The 27,227-nt window shown below is 40.0% G+C and overlaps 1 protein-coding gene across 4 annotated transcripts; it reads right to left on the bottom strand.

The window, feature by feature from the left end:
• Nucleotides 1–13,986: 13,986 nt before the first annotated feature.
• ETAA1 (Ewing tumor associated antigen 1) lies at nucleotides 13,987–23,279 on the bottom strand. 4 transcript variants are annotated; one of them, XM_017818982.1, is made up of 7 exons: nucleotides 23,099–23,279; nucleotides 21,465–21,602; nucleotides 21,115–21,191; nucleotides 19,432–19,550; nucleotides 17,373–19,116; nucleotides 17,042–17,153; nucleotides 13,987–15,243 (listed from the first exon to the last, which is right to left on the bottom strand). In XM_017818982.1, the coding sequence occupies exons 1-7, from the start codon at nucleotides 23,277–23,279 to the stop codon at nucleotides 15,128–15,130; spliced, it is 2,487 nt and encodes an 828-aa protein (XP_017674471.1). In that variant the 3' UTR covers nucleotides 13,987–15,127. The 4 variants fall into 4 exon arrangements, with proteins under 4 accessions (XP_017674471.1, XP_017674470.1, XP_017674472.1 ...); XM_017818981.1 differs by having other exon boundaries at nucleotides 17,042–19,116; XM_017818983.1 differs by lacking the exon at nucleotides 17,042–17,153.
• Nucleotides 23,280–27,227: the final 3,948 nt, after the last annotated feature.

Below are 27,227 nucleotides of genomic sequence, written 5' to 3'. Positions count from 1 at the left end.
TCAGAGAATATTCTGAGTTGGAAGGGACCCACAAAGATCATCGAGTCAGATACTAATAAAGAGAGGAATTGGTATTATTGAATTGTAGATAGAATAACAGCTCAATTCCTTCAGGCATAGCACCTCTCTGAATTGCTGTAGAGGAAAACCCACTCTAAACAGATTGAATCTGGAATAAAACCTCGGATAATTGGGAGTAGAATGGGTCCATTGACTTCAAGGGGAACTACTGCATGAATAAAAGGAGGGCTGGCATTGGCCTTTGCTGTGTTACATAAGAAAGATGGTTCTCGAAACTAATTAATCCTTGAAAAGATCAGCTGACCCATCTCATTGTTAGCAATACATTTTTAATTATTCATTTTAGTCAAGCATCATTTGAACACAAGTCAATTTGCAATTTCATTAGAGTACAGAAAAGGCCTGGGGTCTATTCCTGGTAAAAAGGAAAAAATCTCTGGCAAAATTTCATAAAGGATGTTAATCCTCTAATTAATTTTATGTATCAAGCAAGAATTAATGTGTCCTGCTATTTAGGCAGAAGTCATCTTGCCAAGAAGTGCATTTTGTCATACCTTCCCCTCCAGGAAAACCTCTTTACAAGCTTTGTGGCAAAATACCCTGGCAACTAATGACTAGCTTTGAAGCAACATTCACAGACCATTTGCTTTGATGACATTTGGAGCTTTTTTCTACCCCCCCCCACACTCATTCCAAAGTCTATTGTAAGGGTAGTGCTCTCACTGCACTGCCTTTGAAAACTAATCAATAAAGTAAGATTTGTCAGGTTGCATCTGAGGAGTATCACATCTTTTAACTCCCTTCTTGGTTGAGCTGCTGTACACATTTTTAAACTAAACCTTATGAGCAGATTTGAGTATGTTGTACGTGCTATATTCACAGGCACACAAGTGTGACTCCTTCCTTTTTCTCCCTTGCATTAACTTCAAAAGCTCAAAACCTATGCCAGTTAACCTCCCGTAAAACTGACATTATATGGTCATCATACATAATCAAGTGATGGATTGCATGCCAAAAAGTCACAAAGAGCAAATGTTTACCCCTGTTATAACTATGACAATTATGGTATTGCAAAAATGGAAAAAAAATGACTTCACCCCATGCTAAAGGACTCCAAAGAAAACACATCCATATTAGTAAATACTGAAACAAATTTTGAATACTTCACTAGCATCGGCAAAAATCCTAGAGTGAGGCAATCCATACTCACAGCGGCAGATGGAGATCAGAATATGGGCCACAGAGTTTCATCTTTATTCCAACTTTTGACTTTCCTTAATCAATGCTAAAATCTTTAGGTCTGATTTTCTCATTTTGATGGCTTTGTGTAATGTGTCTCTACCATACCTCATCTAATTTAATAAGATGCAAGCTAAGGAAGTACTTAAGTTACTTATCAAGGGTTTCAGATGACACATTGTTATTGTACTCAAAAGTCAATATTTGCTAATCATGTTAGTACAGGAACTGATCCAGGGCTACAATTTTTGAATTGCAAAGGCATTTAAGATTAATTAAACCTGTCTCCTCCTCACTCGACACATACACACAGAGCACACACCCCCACCCCCACCTCTCCCCTGGAATGGGCAAGTTGGTGTCTCTGTAAGAAAAACCTGTCTAGTCCACAGCTTCAGGATGAAAAACTACTAATTTTCTCAGCTTTCTCCCTCCACCGTTGAGCTGGTCATTTGGAACCTGACTTCAGGCACCAGGGTAGCTCACCTTCAGCATGTTGGGGTCGTGCCCTTCCTCTTTCAACCCAGGCAGTTGTGTTCTACCTGTGATCTTTGCACAAGACTGCTCTCAGGGGAGAGCTGCACGCTGAGCAAAAGCAGAGCCAATCTGGCAGCGTGATGCAGGTTGAGAAAGCCTGATTGCTCATTTTGTTTCAGTGGGGATTGCTCATTTTGTTTCAGTTGGGATTGCTCATCTAACAGTCTCACACGTTAAAGGTACTGAGGTGTTGAGCGGGTCTTGTTCCACACAGTGGCAGGAGAGCAGTGAGTTTATGCTGTGTTATTTGCTTTAGTTTTTCTTTTATCATACATAATGGGAACAGTTAAAAACTGATCTATGTCTTTCTTTCCCTCTTTCAAAGCTGCTGATGAATTTGGCATGTATAACACGACAAGATTTAGTGCATTTCCTAGGGCTAGGTACGATGTGAGCAGGTGATGTGCAAGCTCTCACATGCAGACTTGCCAGTGCATTTTCAGGCTGGATTTGCAACCCTTCTACCATGCCAGCCTTGGTCTCCTCTGAGTGTACCATCAGCTGCTCAGAGGCCATGTCTGTGTCTGGGCATGAACATTTGATAAGCAATGTGGTGACTTCCTGATATCATACATTTATTATATTTATGTATTTATTCCTGATATCATATATTTATTCAGAACCTGGCTTAGAATGAGATACAGATTTGCCCTGAAGCAGGAATCTCTTAGGCGCTGAAATGTGGCTTATCTGGTACCCAGCATATATTACTGTAGTTTGTATGATATTGTGGTTTTCCCTTGCTCCTTGAAACCATTATTATACTGGTATAAACAGAGTGGATTAAAATGTTTCTATGAAAACAATAGAGCAGAGCGGAGAATTGCAATCAGACACATTAGGGGAGATTCTGATCCATATAAAATGGGCAAACCAGAACAGTGAGTCTATCTGCACTGGATTAGCCCAGATTTACACTCACAAATGGGAAAACAGTATTGGAAGCCACAGGTCTGATTCACCAAAGTTACTTTTAAAATCAGTGTGTTGCAAAGCCTTATAGAGTGGGAAGGGCTCACTGCTATCAGGAGATAGAGTTGATATTGTGTATTAAACCACACAGTGACTGCACGGGTTTTGGTAAAGACATGTAGAAGATCAACATGCACATCAAAAAAAGGAACGTGCACATTAAAAAAAGTAACTGTTTTGAGTACTGTGGTATCCCTCCTGCATTCATCTCAGATCAACCCAGTATTAAATAAAACACTCAAATGCACATTTTTTGAAATCAAAATGTCACGTTCTGTTTAATATTCCAATTACTGTTGAACTATTAATCTGAATGTGCTAATAGTGGCTGTCATGTAAGTTTAGCATTTGAAAGCCTCTCAGCAGTAATCTACTATCCTCAGGTCATTTTTTTCCGTATTAATTCAATATAAAATATAAGACAATTTACTCTTTTAAGTGGTTCCCCCTCCCTTTTCTTTTTTTTTTAATTAAACATTATTTTATGCAAGTCTTTTAACTTATTAATTTATTCGTTTAGACCTGCCACACACAGGCTGAGTTACTAATTACTTTTATTTTTTTTTTTTTTTAAATCAATCACGGTACCATTTTTAACGTGCTTTGGAAGTATTAAAAATATCAGATTTTTCTATATGTGTTCATCTATTTGCTTCAGTCAATTGTTAGGGAATGTCACACTTACCTTTACTGGCCTGTGCAAACTCAGTTTGATAATCTTAGCTCATTTCCCAGTGGAGTGCGTGTTCGTGTCACAAATGTCACCTTTGAAACTGGCACTAATTGGCATTCATGTTGGAACTCTCAGTAGAATGGCCATAGACACAAGGTGAAATTTTGGTCTGTTGAAGGCAACAGGAGTTTTGTCATTGACTTTAATAGGGTCAGGACTTCTTCCAGAGGCCGAACTGCCTCTCATACAGATGTTCATATTGGGCTGGGAGCTTCAAACCCTCTGTGGTTGCTCATGATTAATAAAATGTGGATTTCTGATACCCTTCATGCTGTCTCTGCCAGGACCTAAGAGGATCTAATCCTCTTTTTAAAGGGGAGAGTGAATAAGGTAAGACCTTCAGCTTCCTCTGTCACTGTCCTCCACAAACCTCAGTTCCATTCCTTCTCTACTTGATCACAATGTCTTTCCAGGCCCAGTGCAAGTTCACTGTCTTTTGTTACCTCTTGATTCTTCTTCCATTCTTGTGTATTTTTAACGACTCTCTGCTTTTCTAGACCCTCTACTGTCAAGCATACTCTGGCTTTTGAAAAAATGAAATTCCTTTAATTCAGTCTATGTTTTTAACAACCCACTGATTTCCTCAGATCTGTCTCCACTTCCTCAGAAGCTGCTCTTTTTTTCCAGTTCTAAGCAGCTTCTCAGTCTCTGGTAAGAGAAGCTAGGCTTCTCCAGCTCCTGTACTTGGCTTCATCCTGTACTTGGCTTTGTCCTTTTCTTTACTGGTCTCTCTCTCCCTCCCAACCCTTGGCTTCTGTAATTCTCTCTCATTTCTAATTTGCTCTGGATACTCACCCTCACTGACAGCTCCTTTATTTTATTGTGTCTCCCTTTGCCACTTGGTCTCCCCATTGCCTCACAGAGGTATCCATATCAAAATCCTTGATGCGCTTGCCTTTCTCTGCCACTCATTCTCCTCTGCTCATGTAGACTTTCATAATTATCTGCTTCTGTACATCCAGCTGTCACTTCTATAATAGCTTGGCCTCCTAAGGTTAGTTATTTACCACTTCCTCCTGATTTTCAGATCCTCATCTCCTCTATTAGTTCTGTTACACTTGCTGTATCCCGGATTGTCTCACAGACCATCTTTTCTCTCATCTTGCTTCCCCTTCTGCCATTGATTGTCTTCCCTATCATGGTGGCAATCATGATTTTTTTTCATCAACGCAAGCTAAAAATATTATGAGCATCTCTGTTCTTGATGGATGATGGCAGCAAGATCTCCTGACTTCCTCCCTTCCATCTAAAATACTGCTTGCCAATACTGCCTTGTCTCCACCAGCCAGCACCTTTCTTGATTTTCTACTGTCTGCTATAAGAAATGCAAGCCATTAAAAAAACCTGTGAAATCTATTGCTTGAGGTTCTGCTGCCATTTATCTTCCATTCCATTTAGCCGACTGCTTCTCCCATTCTTCTCTTTTACAGGTTTCCTCTGTCCCCTTTTTCCTCTGTCTGCACTTTCTGCTGTGCTGCTCCACAGACGAGGAAGCTTTTTTTTTTTTTCTTGTCATCCATGAGCAATTTTTATTTTTGCTTCCTGAAATATTTCGTTAAACCTCATCTCTAAACTTTGAACTGTCCCTTTCAGTCAAGCAGAGGCTTTAATGCACTGGAAGACAAAAACTGTGAGAGTGGCCAGAGCCCCACTAATGTAATCTCTTCCCTCGTGCTCAGGCACAGCCCCAGTGAAGTCAGGTAACATCCCCTGAGTTACCTGAAACCTGTGGAGCTGGCAGAGAGCACTGACTGGTACTCATGTTTGAAATACATGGACGGTGCTCAATGTGCTACAAGACGCTGTTAAGAATGTAGAATAATCACTATATTGAGAAATCAAATAAATACATTTGTCATGTAGCAAAAAAAAAAAAAAATAAATAGAAAATGGTGCATATCTCGAAACCTAGAGCAAAGCTGAAAGCTGCAAATTGTGCAACTGCTGTTATCTTGCACTGAAGCACACTGGCTACTGTTTTGAAAGATTTCCTTTAAAAGTTAGGACTGGAGTTCTTGGTACACACAGTTGCTTGCTGTGACTTGGAAAGCATTGTTACACAGAACTTCAAGTTTTACTGGGTGAGTTTTTATGACTAAGACTATGTAGGAGTCAGAATGAGGTTATCTCAGTTTTACAGAGCAGGCTGATTTTTTTGAGTTGGTTTTCATTTTATTCTGCATAGGTCCCCCAGCCAACCTAAAAGGAGTGCTGGAGGAGTGGGACAACTGAACTCCCTATGACAGAAATAACAAAATACTGCTGTGTGTGGACCATTAAGTGAGATATCAGAAATATTCCCTTTGATACAGGGAGAGTATATGATGCCACACAGTGCTGCAAAATGTCTCATTCTTTAGTGTCATGATCTAGAGGCTGTACAGGCCTTGACTCAAGAGTCCAGATGTGCTGCAGACAAGTGAGTCATTTTCCAGTTCGTACAGGGCTGCCCTTGACCTTATGAACTTCAGGTCAGACCAATATATTCAGTGTTCTGCAAATGACTCTCTTTTTGTGTCAGGACCACAATACAGTTTGGACAAGGTCTAGATTTGAAGGTTTTAAGCAGTGAGTTACACAAAAATTAATGGGAGAGTCCAGATTTCAACCTCTAACCTGCTTTCCTGTATTCACATGCCACAACCTCTCTGCAATCAAAATTCCTCTGGTACAGGAAATCAGATTAATTTCAATGCTTGGAGTCACTGCATGACCTCCATATTGTGACTTTCTTGTCTTGCAATCCATGTATTGTCCTGATCCATTTTTCTTACAGAGTGTGTTAGGAAAGGTTTTCCTTTGGAAACACTGCAGTTCTGAGCCAGCTTTGACATCTGACTCAGAGTTCTCCACAGGCTAAGAAATCTGAAGGTGACCACTGTCCCTCCACGGGGGCTCTGTGGAACAAAATCCTGTCTTCTCCTCTCCCACACCTGTCTGTGTGTGAACAGCAGCTCAAGCTGGCTGTCCCTTGCCAGCCAGGGCGTAGTCCTGCCCTCTCAATCACAAAATTGATTTTAGATATGTTCGTATGATTTGGTTTCAGTACAAGTTAATTACTGCAAATTCCTGGCCTCTGTGCCAGTCAGGGCTAATGAAGCCTCACAACCCCTCCAGTGCAGCAGTGGATGGCTGTGCAGTACACGTTTATCTGAAGGCACTGAAAATCTGTGTTACCCAGTTACCCAGTGCCATGTGGGTTATCCAGCTGCAAGTAAATTTTTCCAGGCATTCGGAATACACCTTAGAAAGGAACTTAAAAAAGGCATCTCTCTGTCACCTATGGGACCATTGCAAACACCTATTTTAACCAATAAAAGGTGAAGCACACCTGTAGGGCTGGAGTGAGAAATCACAAGTTTCTCATAGAGCTCAAAAGAAAGTTTACACGTTCCTGCTGTGCAAGGACATTTTACATATTGGAGGTTGACTTTCTGCACATTCAGAGGAACAAATCCTCTGGTTGTGTAAAGTGTCCCCAGCTCCACAGAGGAGCTGTGACAATTTACACTACCTGAGGTGCTGCTCAGCATTTTTGGTTATGGACCCTATTTACTCATGGCTAGTTAGAGTTCCTGTGGAGCTGTTACAGCACTGTGTGAGTGTAAATCTTGCTTTAGATGACTTTGGAGCAGTTAGGAGATAGCCTGCCTGTCTCTAAAGCAGGAGCATCCTTGAGCATATGCTTGGCATAACCTTACAATAGAATGGTGCCACAGCAATCTGAAATATAGCTATTTTTACATAAATGAAGACCTACAAATAATGTCCACTAAAAAGTTGCCACGCAGGATAGGAAGTAAAAAAACCCCTTTGTGTTTTGGTATACGCCATTTCATTCATGTCTGCGTTTTTAAGCAGTTACAGCCCAGAGCAAACCTGGATCCTCATCTACCCCAGTGTTGTGCTGACTTTCCTACTTTTCCTTCTAGAAACTGTTTAGCCAGGGAGCGGTGTCATCCATTCTTTTATTGCCAACCAGTTGAACAGCAGCCTGAAGTAGGCAAGGCCTGAGGTACTGACACAGAGCAACAGTTCTTACTCATTGCAGTAAAAGAGGGTCAGTGTAAATAAGAATTCAGTTGTCTGGCTAGACTCTTAAACGCAGCTACTTTCTGTGTGCTCACAGAGGTAATTCACATTTCCCTGTGGTGGGATGCAGCTGCAAAGGTTGTGTGGTATTTTCACAGCAATACAGACATTTCAGAACACATTCCTCTCCCCTCGACACCATGAGTGCTACTAGCAAAAAAATAGGGTAACGGGTGAGCAAGGAAACCATTACTGGCCTCTGTAAACCTCCCCGAGATCAGCATGCACAAAGCCAACAGTGAGCAGGAGCAAGAAAAGCTCAGTCTTATGAGTCTTCATCAGTTGTTCACTCCTCAGGGGAAGCTGGTTCTGCAAAGCACAGCATGACATTTCAATGTGTTTTCTGGACGTGGTACATGGATTGCAAGGGATACAAAACTGTCCTACAGAAAGATGTATTTCTAGGTAACACTAAGGGGAAAAAGTAGGTCCCCTTGAAAAAATATTTCCCTGGCATTTTTTTAGCTTTAAAGATATTAAATTACAGTACAACTTCCCAAGAGTGTTCTTGCAAGTCATTTATACCATAACACATAAAATTACAGTAAGCCTCCATTAGTACTGTGGCTACTCTTGTAATCAGTTTTGAAGAATGTGCTCCATCAGTGGAAATATTTTGATTTAAGTTCATATTGAGGAGCAATCTAAAACGTATACTCTAAATTACACTTTAAAATAAGTCCCATGGTACATCCCTACAATATATACGGTGTGCTGACTTGGCGTAATTAAATTCTTGTCTAAAGTTGTCATCAAGTTGCAGTAAATATTGGAGCTACCTTCATTTTAAAATAGATTTACTTCTTGATTTTAGCTGATAAATATTCTTGTATAGAAAATTAATTAAAATATGTAACCATATATAAAACAGGGCAGGATTGGCAGTTTCAGCTCTTATGACCAAGCAGCCTGGCAGTGGCTTCTATCAGCAGTAAGACTGAAAACAGCATGGAGAAAAGCTCAGGGTCCCACATAGGACTTCTCCAGATGAGAATGAAAGGAATGAAAGTCCCAGGCCCTCTCCCATCTTATCTCATTTCTAGATCAGAAATAACATCAAATTAATTACTAATTAATTGAAAGGCTTCCTGTGAATAACAAAAATTGGAGGGTGGAAGTGATCATTCATCATATGTGCTCAAGCCATCATGGGCACAACCCTACCATCAAATAAAAAGGATGGAGAAATTTCACTGAGCAGACTGGGTGAGAAAAGGGTCAGCTCCTCAGGGAGTCTAAAAAATAATGGTATTTTTCAGAAGTTTGATGAAATTGAATGTGATGATGGAGGAGGAAGCCTCAAAAAATCCTTGTATCTGCTGAAGAACTCAGGTGGAGTTCTACAATCATTCTTACTGGAGAATCCATACTGGATTCTGGACTGAACCAAAAAAAGCTTCAATTCCAACTTGCATCTTTTAGTAACTCCATTAATTAGTCTGTAGGAAATCAGGCTTGATTACTTTCAGTGCTCACAAAACTACTTGTGTTTTTTCTGGAACACAGACAGGCAAATTGCTGAGATGACAAATATATCTGACATGTCTTCCAAGAATCTCTCTCTCCCTTGCATGAGTGCTTGAATCCCTTCATTTCCCAAATGTATGCTTGTTTGACAGTTTTATAACTAACAGGTGTTTTATGTAGATTTTTTGGTGCCTCAAACTTTTTAAGAAAATGAAAAAGGGTCTGTCTTTATCTGGTCTACACCGATTGACATTATCTTAAACCATCTTCAAATTTCTTTCCATTCACCTCCATAACTCTTTCCACAGGCCGGCCTCCAAGTTTTCTTCATATCTCTCTGGTTATCTATTAAAGAACTGTCACTTGGTCAGACTCTTTTTAATGTGTTATGTATCTCTACAAATTTTTCATCGGTGATGGGGAGCTCTTAAAAAATTTCATATCCGTAGATTTCTGTATAACATGAACTTGCTGTTTTCACTCGCTCCACACACATCCTTTAGACACAGTCCAAATATTCCTCTCCTCCACATCTAGAGATTACAGATCGTACAGTTTTAGCGCATCAGACTTGGGATCCTGAAATGTCAGGGTTGGATGACTTATGCATTAGAAAATATTTGAGTTACAAATCTAACTAAAAACAAATGTAAGTTTGAAACAGTAGATAGCTCCGATCTCCCAAAAAGGAGCAGAAGTCTGCTGTTGTGGAAGCCTTAATAGGAAAAGATTCCCAGTTAGATGTACAGAGTACACTTAACGACCATATTAGACGTTGAGGAATTAGTTACCAAGTTATGGAGAAGACAAGAGCCCTGGGGAGTTTCAAAGAAGTCCATTATAAAATTTGGATAGCAGGTTTCTGTGAAGAGCCTAGGTCAGCCCTTGTGACCCAGAGGAAAATGGTACAGAAAATGTGTCTGTGAGATTTCACTCCCAGCCCATGAACAACCACAGCTTTTTTTCCCCCCTCTTACACTTGGTTGACAATCTGGCCTCACAAAGGAGAAAATCTTTCGAGATCTTTTGGCATTGTACTTTGGAAAATGAGGTCTTTGCTGGTTTGACTGTCACTCGTGTTGAGTGGTGTACATTGAAGTCACAAGTATCAGTCAGCACGCTGAAATTTCAGTGAGATAGAAAACACAGTAAAAATTGTAAAATAATAATTGTAATTGTAAAAAAATCAGAGTCATTTATTCATTACTAACACCTATTCAAGTTCAATAAATAAATGGGTTTTGGGGTTAATGTTGTCTTCATTTAAAGCATTACAGTTCACAGAAACATCTGACCCTATCCAAGTACAGCATAGCCTTTAAGAAGCAACCAAGAAGACAGGAATCAGATTTGTGATATTTCTAAGCATATTTCAGGCTTTTGCTGCAGAACATGAGAGCTAGTTTTTTTTTTTTAAAAAAAGGTCCCTTTCAAGTCATTATTGCAAAAGGAAGTGTTGTCACTTCATCTACTGTTTCCAAACTGTTATGCAAGCCTTGGAGAACATATTTTTTTAATCTCTCATTATATTCATGTATATTCAGCTTTCTGCAGGTCTCTAACACTCAAAGGTGCAGCTAAGTATCCAATGGTATATTTAAAACCAACTGTTAATCTAACTCTTTATCACACTACTCTGAATCACCAGTGTGACTCTCCATGAGTAACTTCCTCAGGTGCTTAAATATCCTCAGACACTTGACCCTACAGCCATGATTCTGCAAAACATGCCCAACACACCCTCAGCTTTAGGAATGTAAGAAATCCCACCCTGCTCAGCCAAAAAATTGAATAATACCCCAAACCTAACTTGCAATCTCAGTTGGAATACAGTATTTTATTTGGACATCTTCTGTTCATGAAGAGTGTGGCATGCAAAGCTTTATTCCCATGTCTGTATGGATCCTAATTTTCCAGGGTTAAAACCTGAATCAGGTTTTTCCTTTAGTGAGGACAAGCTGCAAAGAGCAGACGACCTTCATTAAAAAGGAAATCTATAAATCCTATAGTCCTCACCTCTGTTAACTACATTGTTTGAGGTCAAAGCTGTTAACTGTGGCCTTTAAAAGGTATGTGTAAATGCAACCTTTATCCCCAAAAAACTTTGAAAATGTGCATAAACAATAACATTTTCTGATAAATGCTATGCTGTTTTACTAGATGTATGTGCTAAAGGCAAGAACTACTTGCAATAATGAAATGCATGGGCTTGATTCTTTAATTACCTGAGTGACCCCATTACCTCCAGTGCTTTAAGGAAATTGCTGCAGGAGCAGGATCAGGCCCTTAATGGTTTGCCAGCTCCATTCTGACATTATACCCAGACAACAGTCACTGAAATTTATATTTAGTTCCATAAGAACAGTGCATTAGATATCCTTAAGTGTTTTATGAGGCAGGACTTTTCTGACTATTCTGACAGAACCACCAGTACGTGCAGAAACCGGAGCTGTGAACAAATATTGCAGTTATGATTTACAGCACAATTGCCAGAGTCTTCCCTGGCTTCATCTCTGATGGCTACTTACTCAGGCTGTCATTTTTAGCTCCACAGATTATATCTGTCTTGGCCTCTTCCACAAACACTGGATTCACTGGAGTGTGCTGCAGACAATACAGCTCTCAAACAATGAAGCATTTGTGTTCATTTTCTCCTATTTTATCTTTGGAATTCTACTATTTAGGTCACTATCTGTTGCTTCCAGCTATTCTTTCCTGAAAAATTGTAGCTCTTTTTAGGCTTAAAAAGATAAAATCAATGAATTCATCTATGTTATTCCTCTGGGTATAAAGGTCTAGATGTAATAAGTGGTACACATAGTATAAGATTACATTGCTATTCCTGAACTGCAGCCCCAAGATTAATTGTGCCTTATAGGCCAAAATTTGAAGAGCTGCTGGGTGCTGGCCTCTCTGAAAATCTGATACAACTAACACAATAAACCCCCAGTATTACTAAATTTCTCAAATGCTTTAAAGGTGATCCCTCACCAGCATGAACAGGAAGGGTGTGAATGTGTGTTTATATTCCACAACACAGAATTTTAGATACAGATAAGAAGAATAAAGATGAACAGATCCTGATCTTATCTGCCTTTCCTATAAGAAAAAAAATCCACCACAGGTTTTACTTGGGAAAGGTATTACTTGGATTTTAGTGAGCAACATCACTTGTGAAATCCATCAATATCTGTGGAATAAAAATTATACTTTACTCAGGTATGAGGACATACAGGAATTCCATTTACATTTAAACTTAAGCTCACTGATTGCTCACGTAAAAAACTGCTATGCTCTGAATGAAAAGAAGATGAGTGCTTAAGCAAACAGTCATAAATTAATTTATAATGAAACATGACAGCCATAATTTAATTTAGAGTGTATTTAAGATTGTTGTTACTATTTGGACAGGTCTTTTTTGCCTGGAGGAAGATCTGGCTTCATAGTGAAATGTCAGCTACTGAAATACTAAACTTCTTAAGCGTACACGTGTATTAATTAATTAAAATTATGTAGATTCTTTCCTAATGAAGATCTGTTGCCTACTGCAAGCAGTCAGACAAAAGACTGCATGATTGAGGCATTATCAGTGGGTCATCAGGAACTCACCAGGAAGCACGAGGGCTGCTGAGCATAACCTGTAAAATCTGTAGGGTGGTGAAGCTGCTGCTCAACTTCCTTTCTCAGCGGTGAGGGGAGAGAGCAAGTCAAGTCACAAAAAGAAGTGATTCTATTCAGTTTGTTAACTGAGAGATGGTATGCTAGGGCATTTGGGAATAGTCAGGCTGTGACCAAAAATATCTTGGTGGTTTGTCTCACCATGAGGTAAGACACCATGCTCTCAAGAACTTGTGATTTCTATTTGGAAAGTAACGTTTAATAAAAACCAAATTACAGGCCTTTGAAGTTTAATACCTACGTTAAAAATAGGTACTTATAAAAAGTAAAATAAAAAACAAAGTTCCTCTGCCATGATTAGATTAATAAGGGCGGGCAACGGATGCATTTGCCTCACTGACAAAACTGATGTGTTTCACACTGATCAGCTAAGAGATTCTTTAAATATGGTTAAGCAGCACAGAGGAAGTATGTGGGTTAGTAAGAAGTGACAGTAATTGGTTAAAATGGAGTTTGTGTCTTTCTCCAGTTGGAAAATCTGCAAAGGGTCCTTTCCGTACCCCTTATGGAAAGATCATTCCCCTTGTTATACATTGAACTCTCTTGCTAAAAAAAGACTCTCCAACACCTACAACAGTTCCTTCCTTTCTACTTAGCTCATCTTCTCCAGTCATAAGTATAATTAACCAAATTACCCTTGAAAAGAAAAATTACCCTGATTTCTTTACAGAATTATTTCTAGAGAAATATCCCGGGGAGGGAAGGGTTGCTAAGCTGAACACTGTCCTAGCAAAAGCCTCATTTTTATCTTTCTCAATAACATTTGACATTCTTGTGCATCAGTACCTTAAAAGACAGTTTTATAACTCTCATATTTAATACTGATAGTAGAAGCCTCTTCTTACTGCCATTTTCTTGGCTAATAGTGCATCTGGCAAGTTACCTGACAGTTCAGATTCTCCTAGAACACCACAAAGACAAGCATATCCCTCAATTACACAGAGCAAACTACATCTTCAGGATAAAATTTTTGCGATGGCCACTATTTGGGGATTACATTTATCTGTCATATGGACTGCACACTAGACAGTTGTGTGTTGAACTAGTTCCTCCAGAAAGGAGTTTTAATTTAAATAAATTAAAGGAAGCACTTTGTCACCAGTGTAAGTAGAAAATTGGGGCATGGAATAATTAGGGAAATTACCAAATGAGGACATTCAGGTAAAGTTCATATGGCATTCCCATTTCACTCCCTTTTACCAGTTTCTGTAGTATAGTATTTTCCAGAACAGATTAGAAAAATTTAAAAAAAAAAAAAGTTTAATGATGACTTACAAATATACAATACTTACATTTTCAAGAGTTACAAAAATGGCACATGCTACAGAAACCAAAAGCTTCCTCCAACCTTTGGTACATTTTATAGTCATTTATTTACAAAGAAAAATTACAGTCACTTTTCATAGTGTCACATGTTTACATATAAGCATTTCTCAGTTGAAAAATATCTTGCAGCTTACCCAGAGGCAGTTTTTGCAGTTTGATCTCTACACCCATCTATCACATCAAAAATTCTATCAGCCCCTGTTAAGCTGACATGACATTGCATTTTTATGTTTCAACAGCCTTTAGTCTGAAAAGATGTACAACCCATAAGGCTAAACCGATGCATAGTTGTTGAGATCTCACCTGATTTATTATATATTGCTCATGGTTTGGTAAAATGACACAGGCTACCCTTTTTAATTAGCTTGGTGATGCGTGTTTAGAAAAGGGTGTTCCAATTTTGCCAGGGTATTTCCAACTCTTCATGAAAGGAACTTAAAAAAATACAACATGTCCTTTGCAGGATGCTTTTTCACCTTATGAAACTTTTATATTAAATTTTTCCTTCTCTGTGTACATTTCTTACCTCAGGTAACAGAGATAAACTGAGCTTTCCAAAGCCTGTTCATTTCCATTAGTTTTCCAATTGTTGGATGTTTCCTAGACTGTACTTTATTTCAACCAAAACTTAAAAATTGTCTTCTACCTGAGAGCAAACTTCATTTTTTATTTCCTAGTCTGTGTGTACTTGGGGGTCTTCTTAAAGATTAGAATACTTGCAATAACACAGCCAAAATACAGTCTGTTTTTGACACCTTCATTATATGTGTACACCAATGCTCTCATGATTTTCAGACTATGCAATTTCAATATGTAACAGTACATGAACTCAACATAATCTTGCTGAAGGTAGTTTGGGACTACACATTCACAACTTATAGTTTTTAATTAAGCCTAATACCACCAGAGTATTAGTTATGGTTCAGGTCCAGATTTTTTTACATTGAGAAACAGAAAAAAACTTGCCATCAATAGATGTGAATGGAGTTTTAAAAGTGTCTTCCAGCATTACAGTATTTCCCTCCCACAAACTTACTCCACAGAAAAAAATAAACTCCAAATTCAAGCATCTTTAAAGAATGCCTGTGTTCTGGATTTTCTTCGTGCAAGAGCTTCTTGTTTTTTTCTTTCAATCTCTTCTTGAGAGCATTTTCTATTTTTCTGTTCCACCACAGACACTGTAAATAAAAAACATGTATTAGGTTTGTTCAATATGTATTTTAACTTATCTGTTTTCAGTGTTTGAAGATCTATGGCAGGAGCACACTATTCTGACATTCTGGGCACCCACGTTAAAAATGGCTCATCTATCCTGTCCCCCAGGCAGGAAGGGGGATAAAATGCATGACCTTTGTAGTGCTACTGATTACTACCTCCCAATGAAAACACTGGGATGCAGACATTTGCTTCAAGGAAATTTTACTTGGCTGCCCTTCAAGTGAACCTTATGACATCAGGAGTCAACATAGGAGATGGTGATGGGTTAAGAAAATTAAGGCTATCAGAGTGAAAAGGGCTCTACAATTTAGTGAGTTAGGCAGAGATATGGGCATGGAGATGGTAGAGACACAGGGGTCAGATACAGTACAGGTGTCACACAAATAAAACAAGGAAGGTTGAAAAAAGGTCAAAAGTAGCAATAAAAATTGGCAAAAGAGACAAGAACATGATAGCTGAGCATAGCATTCTATATGTTGTGTTACAGAACTATAAATTCCCATGCTATAAAATCCTGACCTCACCGGAACCAACAGGAACCCTCCCTGCATATATCAATAATTTTACCATTTTTATTCACCAATTTCCAATTAATGTATTTTTAATAAGTGTTCAAACCATATAAATAAAACAAAGGGTCTCTTTGTTTCTCACAAAAAAGGTGTCTGCGAAAAATTAAACATCAGTTTTTGAAAGGCTCACGCCATCTTTTTGTTACAAAAAACTCACTCAAAATTCAAGATGAGGACAGTTGTTGTTTATCTGTAAAGAAAATCTATGCTATTATTTTTATTCCTTTATTCTCTAGAACACTCCACAGAATAACTAGTTATCTCCCTCCTCCCCTTCCCATTAACATCCAAAATTGCTACTTTCCATTTATCTGCTTCTTTGCTGGGGAAAAAAACACAAATAAAATACTGATTCTTTGATAAAACTGGCTGACAGTTTACAGGAATTGTTTTGTTGTTTTTGTAAAAGTGTTTTCTGAAAAGGGGGGTTGATATAGGACACTCTAAAAGGTGTGTTTTATCAAAATTAATACCGATTAAAACTTTACCAAGCTGTGAGAGCAAGTGAAAACAAGACTGACCGGAACTTGATCAGTTCTACATTTCCCTAGCAAGTAAGCCCAGTGCATGGAATATTCCTGACTGTCACTTGATGATGAAGAAGTGCCTGATCTCCCCTCTGGATGAAAAGGAAATGTTAGTGTTTAGACTGGTAAGACAAGAATATTTTGCGGGCAATTTCAGCCAGAGAGCAAACAACGATACAGGCTGAGGTTCGAAAAGCACCAAGTGATTTGAGGGTCCAAATTCCAGGCGTACAATAATATAAAAAACCTGGCATTTCATATCACCTGGTGCCTTCTCTCCCTGCCCCACCATTAACTGGGGTTTTACTATGTATCAAAATAACAGTATTTTTAAATAACAATTTAAGAACACCGTAGGCTTAGTACTGCATCAGGCTGCACTTGAGCCTAGTGATTCTGAGTGTCTGTGGAGAGAGGGTCTGAAGTACTTAGGGAAGTGGAATGAAAATAGGCAGGGATTCAAGATATGGGTCAGGACAATTTTATTTTGGAGAAAATAACCTCCAAATTCTCACTAGAACATTTGCTAACACCTACAAGAATGGATGAATATTGAAGCCTGTTGTAAGTTGCAATAAAGTACAAATCTCTCTGACATTCTGACTACAGTAAGGAAACAAACAGTAACAGTCTGAGAGTGATACAATAAAGACAAATACCTGATGAAGGCTGTGCAAAAGACTCTGAAAAGTGCCTCTTGAAAGGTGATTTCTTATTGTCAAGCTTGCTGTGCAAAGTCATGTTCACCTGATTCTTGGTTCCTTCCAAACCCTGCAGAGTAATTCCAATGCCAGAATGATTCCCTGAATTTTCACACCCTACATGAAGACCACCCTTAGAATTGTTAATCTTTCGGAACTTAAACTTTGAAGGTACGAGTGATGTTTTGTTACTAGAAGCGCTACTTGGTATCTTTCCTGTATTATACAAGAGACCTGGGCTGTCTAATGTTTTGTTGCTAAAAATGTTTACTGCATCAACAGGACTTACTTCAGAAGCAGCGTCTCCTGCTGGCACAGAATTTGACCTGTACCATTTCCCCAAAACAGTCTTTGTAGTATCTTCAGAAGCATCCTGATGACAGTTTTTTGTCAGTGTGTATTTGCCCTCTGTAGAAACATCTGAGATCACAGTTCGAGGACTTGAGGTGCTCTTACAGTTCACTGCATGACCTGTTGTGGCCAACCCATGTATAACCTTTGATGAATTCCTACAGGAATCACTCAGAGAGAGAGCCTCCTGTTTTGCATTTGTCTTTTGTGCCAAGAGGCAATGTCCTTGTTTAGAGGCTAGGAAGCTCTTATCAGCATTTGATCTGGAATTACTACTTGCTCCTTGTATAGTTTTAGTTCTTTCATTTCCTTGTTTAGCATCTTGGCTCTGAGTCTGCTTTTCTATATCATCACACACCTGATACAACAATTCATCATCCTCAAAGTTAGCATCCCAAAGGCTATCGGATCCACAAAACATATCTAATACCTCATCAGAGAATTTTGGTTCATTCCATTCGTGAAATGGCACAGGACATTTCTTTGGTATTTCAAACACTTTAGTTAGATCATTAGGTTTCATACTGGTAGAAACACTGGGTGATTGACAGGAAATAGCATGGGTGGTATTTCCAGGTTTTTCTGTCCGTTGTCTATGAGGATTAGATCTTGAAGGAAAAAGAGGGTCACTTTTAGGCTGAGTAGTTTCATTTCCATTCTTCACTTCAGATTGCACTGGAACAGAAATACAGTTCAAATCACTGTTTCGAGCACTTTTCCAAATGGAATTTATTTTATCTGGCTTAACATCACATTTGCCATGCAAGGCTGTGGTCTCTGAGTTTTCTGTCTTACATGGCTTTTGTAAAGACAGAGATTTTACAACATTTTGTATGTTTTTACTAGAATGTTTCAAAGGTGAATACTGCAAACTGTTAGATTTGTTTACACTCCCCAAACAAGTTACCAAATTGCCACTACTTCTTTGCTTTGTTCTGCTAGCATCACTGAAACCATAGCCAGGTGGATTTGCAGGAATTGGTGGTGGTTCTTCAGTACTTATCAATTCAGGATTTTGGGTTATTTGCATCATAAAAGAGTCATCTGCCAAAAAATCTGTATCCCAATCATCAAAGTCATCATTAACTACTCCAGCCAGCTTAGTGGAGGCCACCAATTGTGTCTTCAAAGAAGGAGGATTTTTTTTTGTAGTATCAGGTTTTGGTACCGTCTGGTTCACGCTCCCCACTGCACCTTTTTCTTGTGCCTCTGAATTACCACATTGCATGTCTTCAGTTTCCTCAGGAAGCTGCTCCTCCTCCAAGGTACTTTTGTTTTTATGAAAACTGTTATTTAAAGAAATATCTGACAGTCCTTGGCTCAGCTGCCCACTACACTTCTGGGTAGAACAGTCAAAAAGAGCATGAAGGGCTATTTCAGACTCAAGGTCTACAGACTTTTGACTGCTGGACCGACAGGGCCCTGCAGCAGGAATGCCAGTGCTCTGTCCAACTGGTTTCAGGGACAGAGCAGTATCTGTTTCAGAACCTTCACCAAGGAGTGGTATCTCATTCTTCATCTTTACTTCATCTTTAGAATTATTCAAAGGCTCTGAGGTGCTCTGGATGAAGTTATGACCAAGCTTCTCCTGCTCCTGAACAGCATCTAGCTCTACTAGGTTTCTATCAAATTCCTTAGCCAATTTCATGAGTTCCTCTTCGGGAATTGTTATCTTAAGATCCCTGGATAAAAAAAAAAAAACAAAAAAAAAACAAAATAGAAAGTCAGAGCTACTGAGAGAGTTTAGCTAGGCTCAATAACATGACCATGTGAGCTGTTCAATCTTTAGTTTAACAACTACAGAGAAGATGACCGAATCCCACAATGTGCAGTCAACATGCAATCATTTTGATAGAAATACCCCATTAAGAAGAGATAACAAGCCCAAAGCATTCTATATGCTAATGTACAATTACATGGCTCACTATATATAAAAGACCACAAATCTTTTTTCATGAAAACCCAGCTATGATGGGCAAGAAAAAACTGTAACTCACCTTGTACAACTTAACTTTGTCCTAGATCGCACTTTCACTACTCCAGGTGTATAGGGAATAGCATCCTCACCAATCCATGTTCCTAAAATGGAGCCTTCACTACAGGCTGATTTTTCATCCTGAATGATTAGATTTATAATGCTTAGAAATGTGATGTCAGATAAAGATTGGACTAGACACACACCTTGCGTGAGTTAAAGTTGCTAAACCAAGTAAACATATGAAACCTGTTGAAAGCCTCAGATAGGAGCTAAAGCAATACAAGTTAAAACTGAGGTTAAACTTCAATTATATTGTTTTAAAACAGGAACTTCAATTAAAATAAATGAATTTTACTTTGGTGCTCAAATCTAATACTCTATTTACATCAGGCTCACACGTATTCTGCAATATTCACGTTACAAGCTGTGATCTAGTTTACTTCAGTATATAAAACTAAGGAGCTGCCTGAGAGGCACCGACTTTATCCACTTAAAGCAGCATTAACAGATTAGAGAATTTAAAAGAAATCACATTCTGTATGCTACCAGAAAAAAAATTATGACTTCTTCCATTACAACTCATTTACACAAAAAGCCTTCAAACTGAAGTAAGTGACGTTTAGAAACGAAACAAAGTTGTTTTAGAACTTCAAAGTTCAGGCTCGAATTTAAATTCTGAAGTCTAAGAGATATAATAGTGCACTGGTAAATTGTCTACAGCAGCAGAGCAAGAGGATGTGGGAAATTACTGCATGAAAGCCAGAAAAATAAATTTGAACTTTACTACTAGGGTAGTTTGGGGTAGGTTTTCTTATTCTTTGTAAAATTAATTTTTAAAATTTATTTTTGTTTAAGAAAAACAGAACATGAGCAACAGATAGTTGTAAACCCTGATATTATTTACATTTATCGCAGGGCTGTAACCATTTACAGGAAAGGTAGTGGCATCCCTTACCAATGGTTTTCCAGTTCTTAAGTATAATTTCTCACAAATATGCCAAACAGTGAATACAATTTAAATAGGCCTGTCAAATAAGCAGGCATGTTTTGCAAGCTAAATACTACACATCCATTTTAGGAATTACATGTTCTCTTCTTGCACTTAAAATGCAACAATAAGAAAACACTTTTATTTTCACTTTCTAGGCTGTGGACATCAGGTTCAGGGCAAGAGGGAAAGGGCAGGGATCCTAGGGCAAAAAGGCAAATTATTTAGAGTATCAAAGCAAGGTTACTCTGTTTATATTACTGCAGAGTATCTCTCTCATCCCAATCCTGTTTTTGTACTTCAGCAGTCAATCAGGACCATTCAAAATGCTTAAAAACAACTGTCAAGTAAATCCAGTATGTGAAAAACTCTTACCTTTGAATAGATGAGTGATTAAGGATAAATAAACAAAACAGTATTCCTAAAACCAGGGGCAATAACTTGCATTCTGACAGTAAACCTTTCTAAAATGGAGCTGCTGCAAGTCTACTTTCTTAATGCATTTTTTTTTACAGTATCTGTGACTCACAGAGCAACCAGTCAATGCTACACTTACAATTCTAATTCAATCCAGTTTTATGAACACGCTACTAATTTTCTACACACCCAACTCTTACCATGAAACTACTGTAACTAAAACTGAGGCTTAGGCTGAAGCACTGCTCTGTTTGATTACTGCATATGCAGAGAATTGGTTAAGAAAGTAACAATTACCTGAGGAGCAATACGATTAACAATTTCCGAAATTTCTACTGCACACCCACTGGTGGACTGTTTGGTTTTTCCACTGCCTATGAAAACAAACAAGCAAACAAACTTCTCAAAAATTGCAAACCAATTCAATTTATGAAGAGCAGAACATCTCAATTCAAAACTATGTGTTAAAATCAGAGCTTGATTCAGTACTATATTGAAGAATTTATGGGTTTTTAATAAAAATAAAACCAAACAACTTAGCCATTATAAGAGAAAGGGGCCTTTTTCCAAGAAATCTTTGGTAACTTTTAGTACACTCACACTGCATGCCTCAAACAGGTGTCCTGAAGCCTGGATTTTGATCTTACCTAGTCTGTGTGCAACTGGTGAATGAGAATCCCAAAAGATTTCTTGCTGTGTATCAGTGTCATTAACAGGAGAGCTGAAAGTAGGTATTCGGGATTTCCTACTCAAGGACCTCTTTGGAGTTTTATGTAAACATGACTCTGTGTAAATAGAAAGAGGATACTTGTTAAAAAACAACAAATAAAAGGCCCAAATCACTTAGAACATACAACAGGTCAAGGCATAAGAAGATCTTTTAGGAAATTCAAGAATAAAAATAAACTTTACACTCATCAGCACTATTTACTCACAACACAAATATTGTTCACACCTAGACATTTAATGTAGAATAGGACTCTTAGCTTTGCCAGTTACATCATCACAGATATAACATGATCCTGACAGCTACACACTCAGCATCTGATGGTAAGGATGGGAACTGTCAATCCTTCTACTTGAGAGAATATTCAGCTTACTTTAAGAGAAAGAACTATGTATACCTACATAAGAAAACATTTTATATTCTTGCTTGCTTTGGATCTTTCACCCAGACTGATTTGAGCTACAACTTTAATGGGCCTCCAAACTGCTCTGGGTCATAACCTACCTTCGTCTATACTTCCTCCCCTGGGCCTTTCCAGCTTGGACTGTTAGAAGCAGCAATATAGCTATTCAAAACCTGCTTGCAGCTGCCTCTGATCAGTAAGTGAACTGAACACACTATGCGAAGCTCAGCTGGTCACCCCTGCCCTTTAGAAATGGTGTTACAGATGTGAAAGCCTACAGAAATAATTTAAAAGATGCAATTACTATGCAAGAAGCGTCTTAGGAGATGTTTTACACTGAAGTGCCCAGCGTGGCCAGGTTTTATCCTCTCCTAGAGTGGATCAACAGCCTCAGTTACTTCTTAGTGTCTCAGTGCCATGGGAATCACAGAATCATTGAATGGGACAGGCTGGAAGAGACCACAGTACGTCATCTGGTCCAACCTCTCTGCTCAAGCAGGGCCATCCCAGAGCACACTGCACAGGATTGCATCCAGATGGTTCTGGAGTATCTCCAGTGTGGGAGACTCCACAACCTCTCTGGGAAACCTGTCCAGTGCTGTCATCTGCACAGTGAAGTTTTTTTTCATATTCAGGTGGAGCTTCCTGTTCATCAGTTTCTCCCTGTTGCCTCTTGTCCTATTGCTTGTGACCACCAAGCAGAACCTGGACCATCCTCTTGACACCCCTGCTTTAGATATTTATACACATTAATGAGATCCCTTTTCAGTGGTCTCAACGCTGAACAGGCCCAACTCCCTCATGAGAGAGATGCTCCAGACCTTTGACCAACTTGGTGCCCCTTCTGCTGGACCTGCTCCAGGAGCTACACATCTCTCTTGTCCTGAGGAGCCTAGAACTGGACACAGCACTCCAGATGTGCCTCACCAGGGCTGAATAAAGGTGCAGGATCATCCCCCTCGACCTGCTGATAGCGCTCTTCCCAGTGCACCCCAGGGCACACCGCTCTGGACAAGAACAGCCCCTTCCCAGGGCACAGGGGCGGGGGAGGAACGGGGGTTTCACATCGCGCCGGCCCCTCCTCACGGCACGGCCGCGCCCCCAGGGCCGGCGGGCAGCGCCGGAGCCCGCAGGGGCCGCTCCCGCCGTACCTGCAGCGCGGGGCGCGCACGCCGCCTCCGCCGCGGGCAGGCCTCGGCCCGCGCCGCCCTCCGCCGCCTCTTCCTCCTCCTCCTCCGCCCGCCGCCGGCTGAGCTGCTCCTCGCCGCCGCTGCGCCTCCTCAGGGCGGCGGCGGGCCTGAGACAGAGCCCCCTGCGCCGGCTACCGGGCATGGCGCTCGCTGCGGCGGCGCCACCGCGTCCCTCCCGCCACTGCCGCCGCCGGCACCGCCGCCATTTTCCCGGGCTGCCCCGCCGCCGCTGCTGATTGGCCGCCGCCGCGCCGCCTCGAGCGCCCATTGGCTCCGCGCGGCGGAGGGGAGCCGGACGCGAAGGAGAACTGCGGCCCCGCCTCCCCGCCCGCCGTGAGACGTGCGCGGGTCTCCCCGCCCGGGGACGGGGGTACATCGTTCACTCCCATAGTCCAGGGAAATAAAAGCTCAGTCCGCCGCGGCATTAGGGGTAGAGCGTGTCCTCCGGTGAGCCTCGGCCGTCGGCTTGTCCTGAGGTGCCCCGAGTTTTGCCATTGGCAAATTTTGCCATTTTGCCATTAGCAGATTCGCGGGGGACACCCGGTTGGGTGGGACTCTGGATCTGCTGGAGGACAGGAAGGCTCTGCTGAGAGGTCTGGCCAGGGTGGATCGATGGACTGAGGCCAATGGCGTGAAGTTCCACAAGGCCAACACTTTACCCCACAGCGTCCACCTGCAGTGCTACAGGCTCGGGCAAGGGTGGCTGGAAAGTGGCCCAGAGGGAAAGGACCTGGGGGTGATGGTTGACAGCAGCTGAACATGATGCAGTGTGTGCCCAGGAGACCAAAAAGGCCAATGGCATCCTGGCCTATATCAGAAATAGAGTGGCCAGCGGGACCAGGGAAGTGATTCTTCCCCTGTACTCGGCATTGGGGAGGCCACACCTCGAATACTGTGTCCAGTCCTGGGCTCCTTGCTTGAGGAAGGAGGTGCTAGAATGAGTCCAAAGAAGGGCAATGAGGCTGGTGAAGAAGGATCTATGAAACGATTCTTATTAAGAACAGCTGAGGGAGGTGGGGGTGTTTAATCTGGAGAAGAGGAGGCTCAGGTGGTGACCTTATCACTTACTACAACTGCCTGAGGGGAGGTTGTAGCCAAGTGGGGATCGGCCTCTTTTCCCAGGCAACAAACATCAGGAAATGGCTTTTAGCTGCACCAGGGGAGGTTTAGGTTGGACGTTAGGCAGAATTTCTTCACAGAGTTATTAAACATTAGAATAGGCTGCCCAGGAAGGTGGTGGAGTCACCATCCCTGGAGGTGTTTAAGGAAAGACGAGATGTGGCACTCAGTGCCATGGTCTCGTTGACATAGTGGTGTTTCATCACAGGTTGGACTTGATGATCTCAGAGGTCTTTTCCAACATAATTGAGCCAGTGATTCTGTGAAACCTAGCAGGCATAAACCATTTCAGCTCAGTAAGGAATTGGGGCTGGCAAAGAAAGGTTTACAGAAGCCAGATTTGGTAGGTAAGAAATTAACATGAGGTTCCCGAGGGCCTGTGGTATTACATCATTATTTCAAACAATATAAATGCAAACACATGTATATATTACTTCATGAGGTGGTTATTTCCTCCCCGAGCCACTAAACGTAAGTGTACAAACATATCTACCAAGAATATAGGGTCAAGGAGTGAACTACTTGATAATTGGTCACCTGCCTGGTTTTCATTTAATCAGTTTGGAGCACTTTGGGATCACACTTCATTTGTAAGATGTGAGCAGTGGATTTCAGTTGAGGATCAGGAGTAAGAAGTATTGAAGTCACTAAAGAGTGATTCCCTGAGCCACGAAACCTTTTCTTTTCACCTGAGGACGCAGTGAAATAATACGTTTTTTGACTTCTCTATTCTCATGAGTGTAATTAAAGTCAGTAGAAGATGTTTTAACAAGGAAAATAAGTTAAGTACTGTGTATTAAACCAAGAAATTGTATTATATACATGGTTAAATTATCACAGTTAATCACAGGAAGTTGTGACATTTGAATAATCAATTTATGCCATATCTATCAAATATAAATTGGAGACAAGACTAGAAAAACAGGGTCAAGAACTAGAATCCAAAATCCATCATAGACATCTGAATATGGCTACTACCTTGTAATCATACCAACGTAAGTAGATCTGTGCATCAGCACAAAGTGTGGTGAAGGTGTGTGTGACATTTTTGACTGCTAGTTTGCAATATAGTAATTAAAAATTATAATGCATCACACAGGTACAGAAATGGCTTACCTGAACTCCAAGCCACAGGCACTATGTCAGTTACTTGCTTCTTATTTCCAGCTGAAATGGATATGGAGAAGAAACTTTTTACAGCAGTGGTGGATACATCTTGAGGGAAAGAGAAACACTGAAATCGGCACAGTTACTGGAAAGTGCCACTAAAATCTTGATGTCTCCTACTACCTCCCAGTGACCTCTTGGCAGCTGGGTACTGTAAAGTGTTCTGCTTTTACACTCCACTATCTTAACAAGCATAGTCTGAAATACTGTCATCAATAATTAAAATTAAGTGACATCTGTCATAGTCATTGAGTGCTATGAATTTTTCTTCCTTTCTCCAAGCTCATTGTTCACTAGCCTCATTCATAAAATGTGAGTATTTGACATAGCTCTTTCACACATTTGTGAGGTTTTACTCATGCAGTGAAAGCTTTTTTTTTATTATTTTTTTTGGGGGGGGAGGGGAAGCATATTTAACGTATATCTCGTTCTGCATGAGAAATCTTGTTGCATCAATTTAAGCCTATGTGAGGTTGTGTTACCAAAGGTTGTCAAAAAAAAATATAATATAGAGATCTGTGTATATAGAGAGAGTGTGCTCTTTTTTGTTGTGGGGGAAAAAAAATCCCACTTTCCTAATGAATAAAAGTGTGTGTATCTCCTTGCAGCTTAAGAACTCAACACCGAGCCAATGTTGTTTATTAAGTTAAGAAATGTAGTGGTAGAAGCCTGTGATGTTGGAGGGTTTCTCTGTGGAGCTGTAGCCTCAAGGAGGAGGGAGTTTGCATTCCCTTGTCATGGCACGAGCAGCTGGATCAATGGCTAATTGTGGCGAGGCTGCGTTCCAGGGACTTGCAGCAAACTCCTTGTGCTGCAGTTGTGAGTCCTACTTTCAAATCAAGAGGGATAAATAATGGAGGAGATTGAATGAATAACAAAGTTAGTTCAGTTTTTAATAGTAATATAAATTGCCCGAGAAATTTTCACAGTGTTTTATGAGACAGGGATCTAAAATGAAACAAAATAAATGTGCAAAATCTGAGAAGTTTCCTAAGAATTTCCCATTGGTGTAGCAAGAGTATTGAAAATAAAAGTGGAAAAAAGACTCCTTTTAAAAGTCCTTTGAACACAGTGAGCATTTTTATCTCAGAAAGACTATGTCTCATTAGTGAGTTTTTTCAAAATATCTAATGTATCACATCAATGCAACTAACAAAGGGAAGTGACTTTATGTTATAGTTCATCTTTCATTCTTGTTAGAGCTGTGAGAAAGGGAAAATCAATAATAGTGATTTCAATGAAAATATCAAGATTTGTGAGAGGATGGAAGTTATTATAAATAATGAAATTAGTTTGACAAATACTAAATTTTTTCCAGTATGTTTCAAAATGCTCTGTGATATTTTCAAAGTGAACTGTCTTGGGCTTTTTTCCCCCAAACTACATTTTCATTTCAAAATTGATTTCTTTTTAACCACTGAAAAAGAAGGAAGCCAAACACACAAACACACACACACACACACTCTCTCTCTCTCTCTCTCTCATAATTTGTCTCCAGTGAAAACATGTGTGTATGCATTTTAATCACCTGAGACCAGGTGAAAAGGCAAATTCTCTGAGCCATATTTTCCTTGGGTATTTTATTTTAAAAAATGGTGTGAGTACAAACTCTAAAACTCAGTACAAATATATAGTACTTTAAAACATGTTTTCTCCCGGGGAAGGAGCACTTCAATAAAGAGTGGGTGTAACTACACATGCGTTGTTGAGAATTTCTGGAGAGGGTGGCTCAGCAATGCTCAGGGACGTGCAGAGAGATACTGAGGGATGTAACTGGGGTACCTGAGATCTTCTAGCCAGCCTT

This window comes from Lepidothrix coronata, unplaced genomic scaffold (genome assembly GCF_001604755.1).
Source record: "Lepidothrix coronata isolate B3197 unplaced genomic scaffold, Lepidothrix_coronata-1.0 Scaffold71, whole genome shotgun sequence".
In the NCBI taxonomy this organism is placed as follows: domain Eukaryota; kingdom Metazoa; phylum Chordata; class Aves; order Passeriformes; family Pipridae; genus Lepidothrix; species Lepidothrix coronata.
The sequence above is the reverse complement of the archived record's forward strand: the minus strand, read 5'-3'. Positions and strand labels throughout refer to the sequence as shown.

Bases quoted from the DNA above. Each gene is read 5' to 3' on its own strand.
- ETAA1 (XM_017818981.1), bottom strand. From the start codon at position 23,279: ATGCCCGGTAGCCGGCGCAGGGGGCTCTGTCTCAGGCCCGCCGCCGCC. The intron at 21,192-21,464 runs GTAAGATCAAAA...TTGTTTTCATAG, and splicing joins ACCAGTTGCACACAGACTAG to GCAGTGGAAAAACCAAACAG. The intron at 19,551-21,114 runs GTAATTGTTACT...CTAATCATTCAG, and splicing joins TTAATCGTATTGCTCCTCAG to GATGAAAAATCAGCCTGTAG.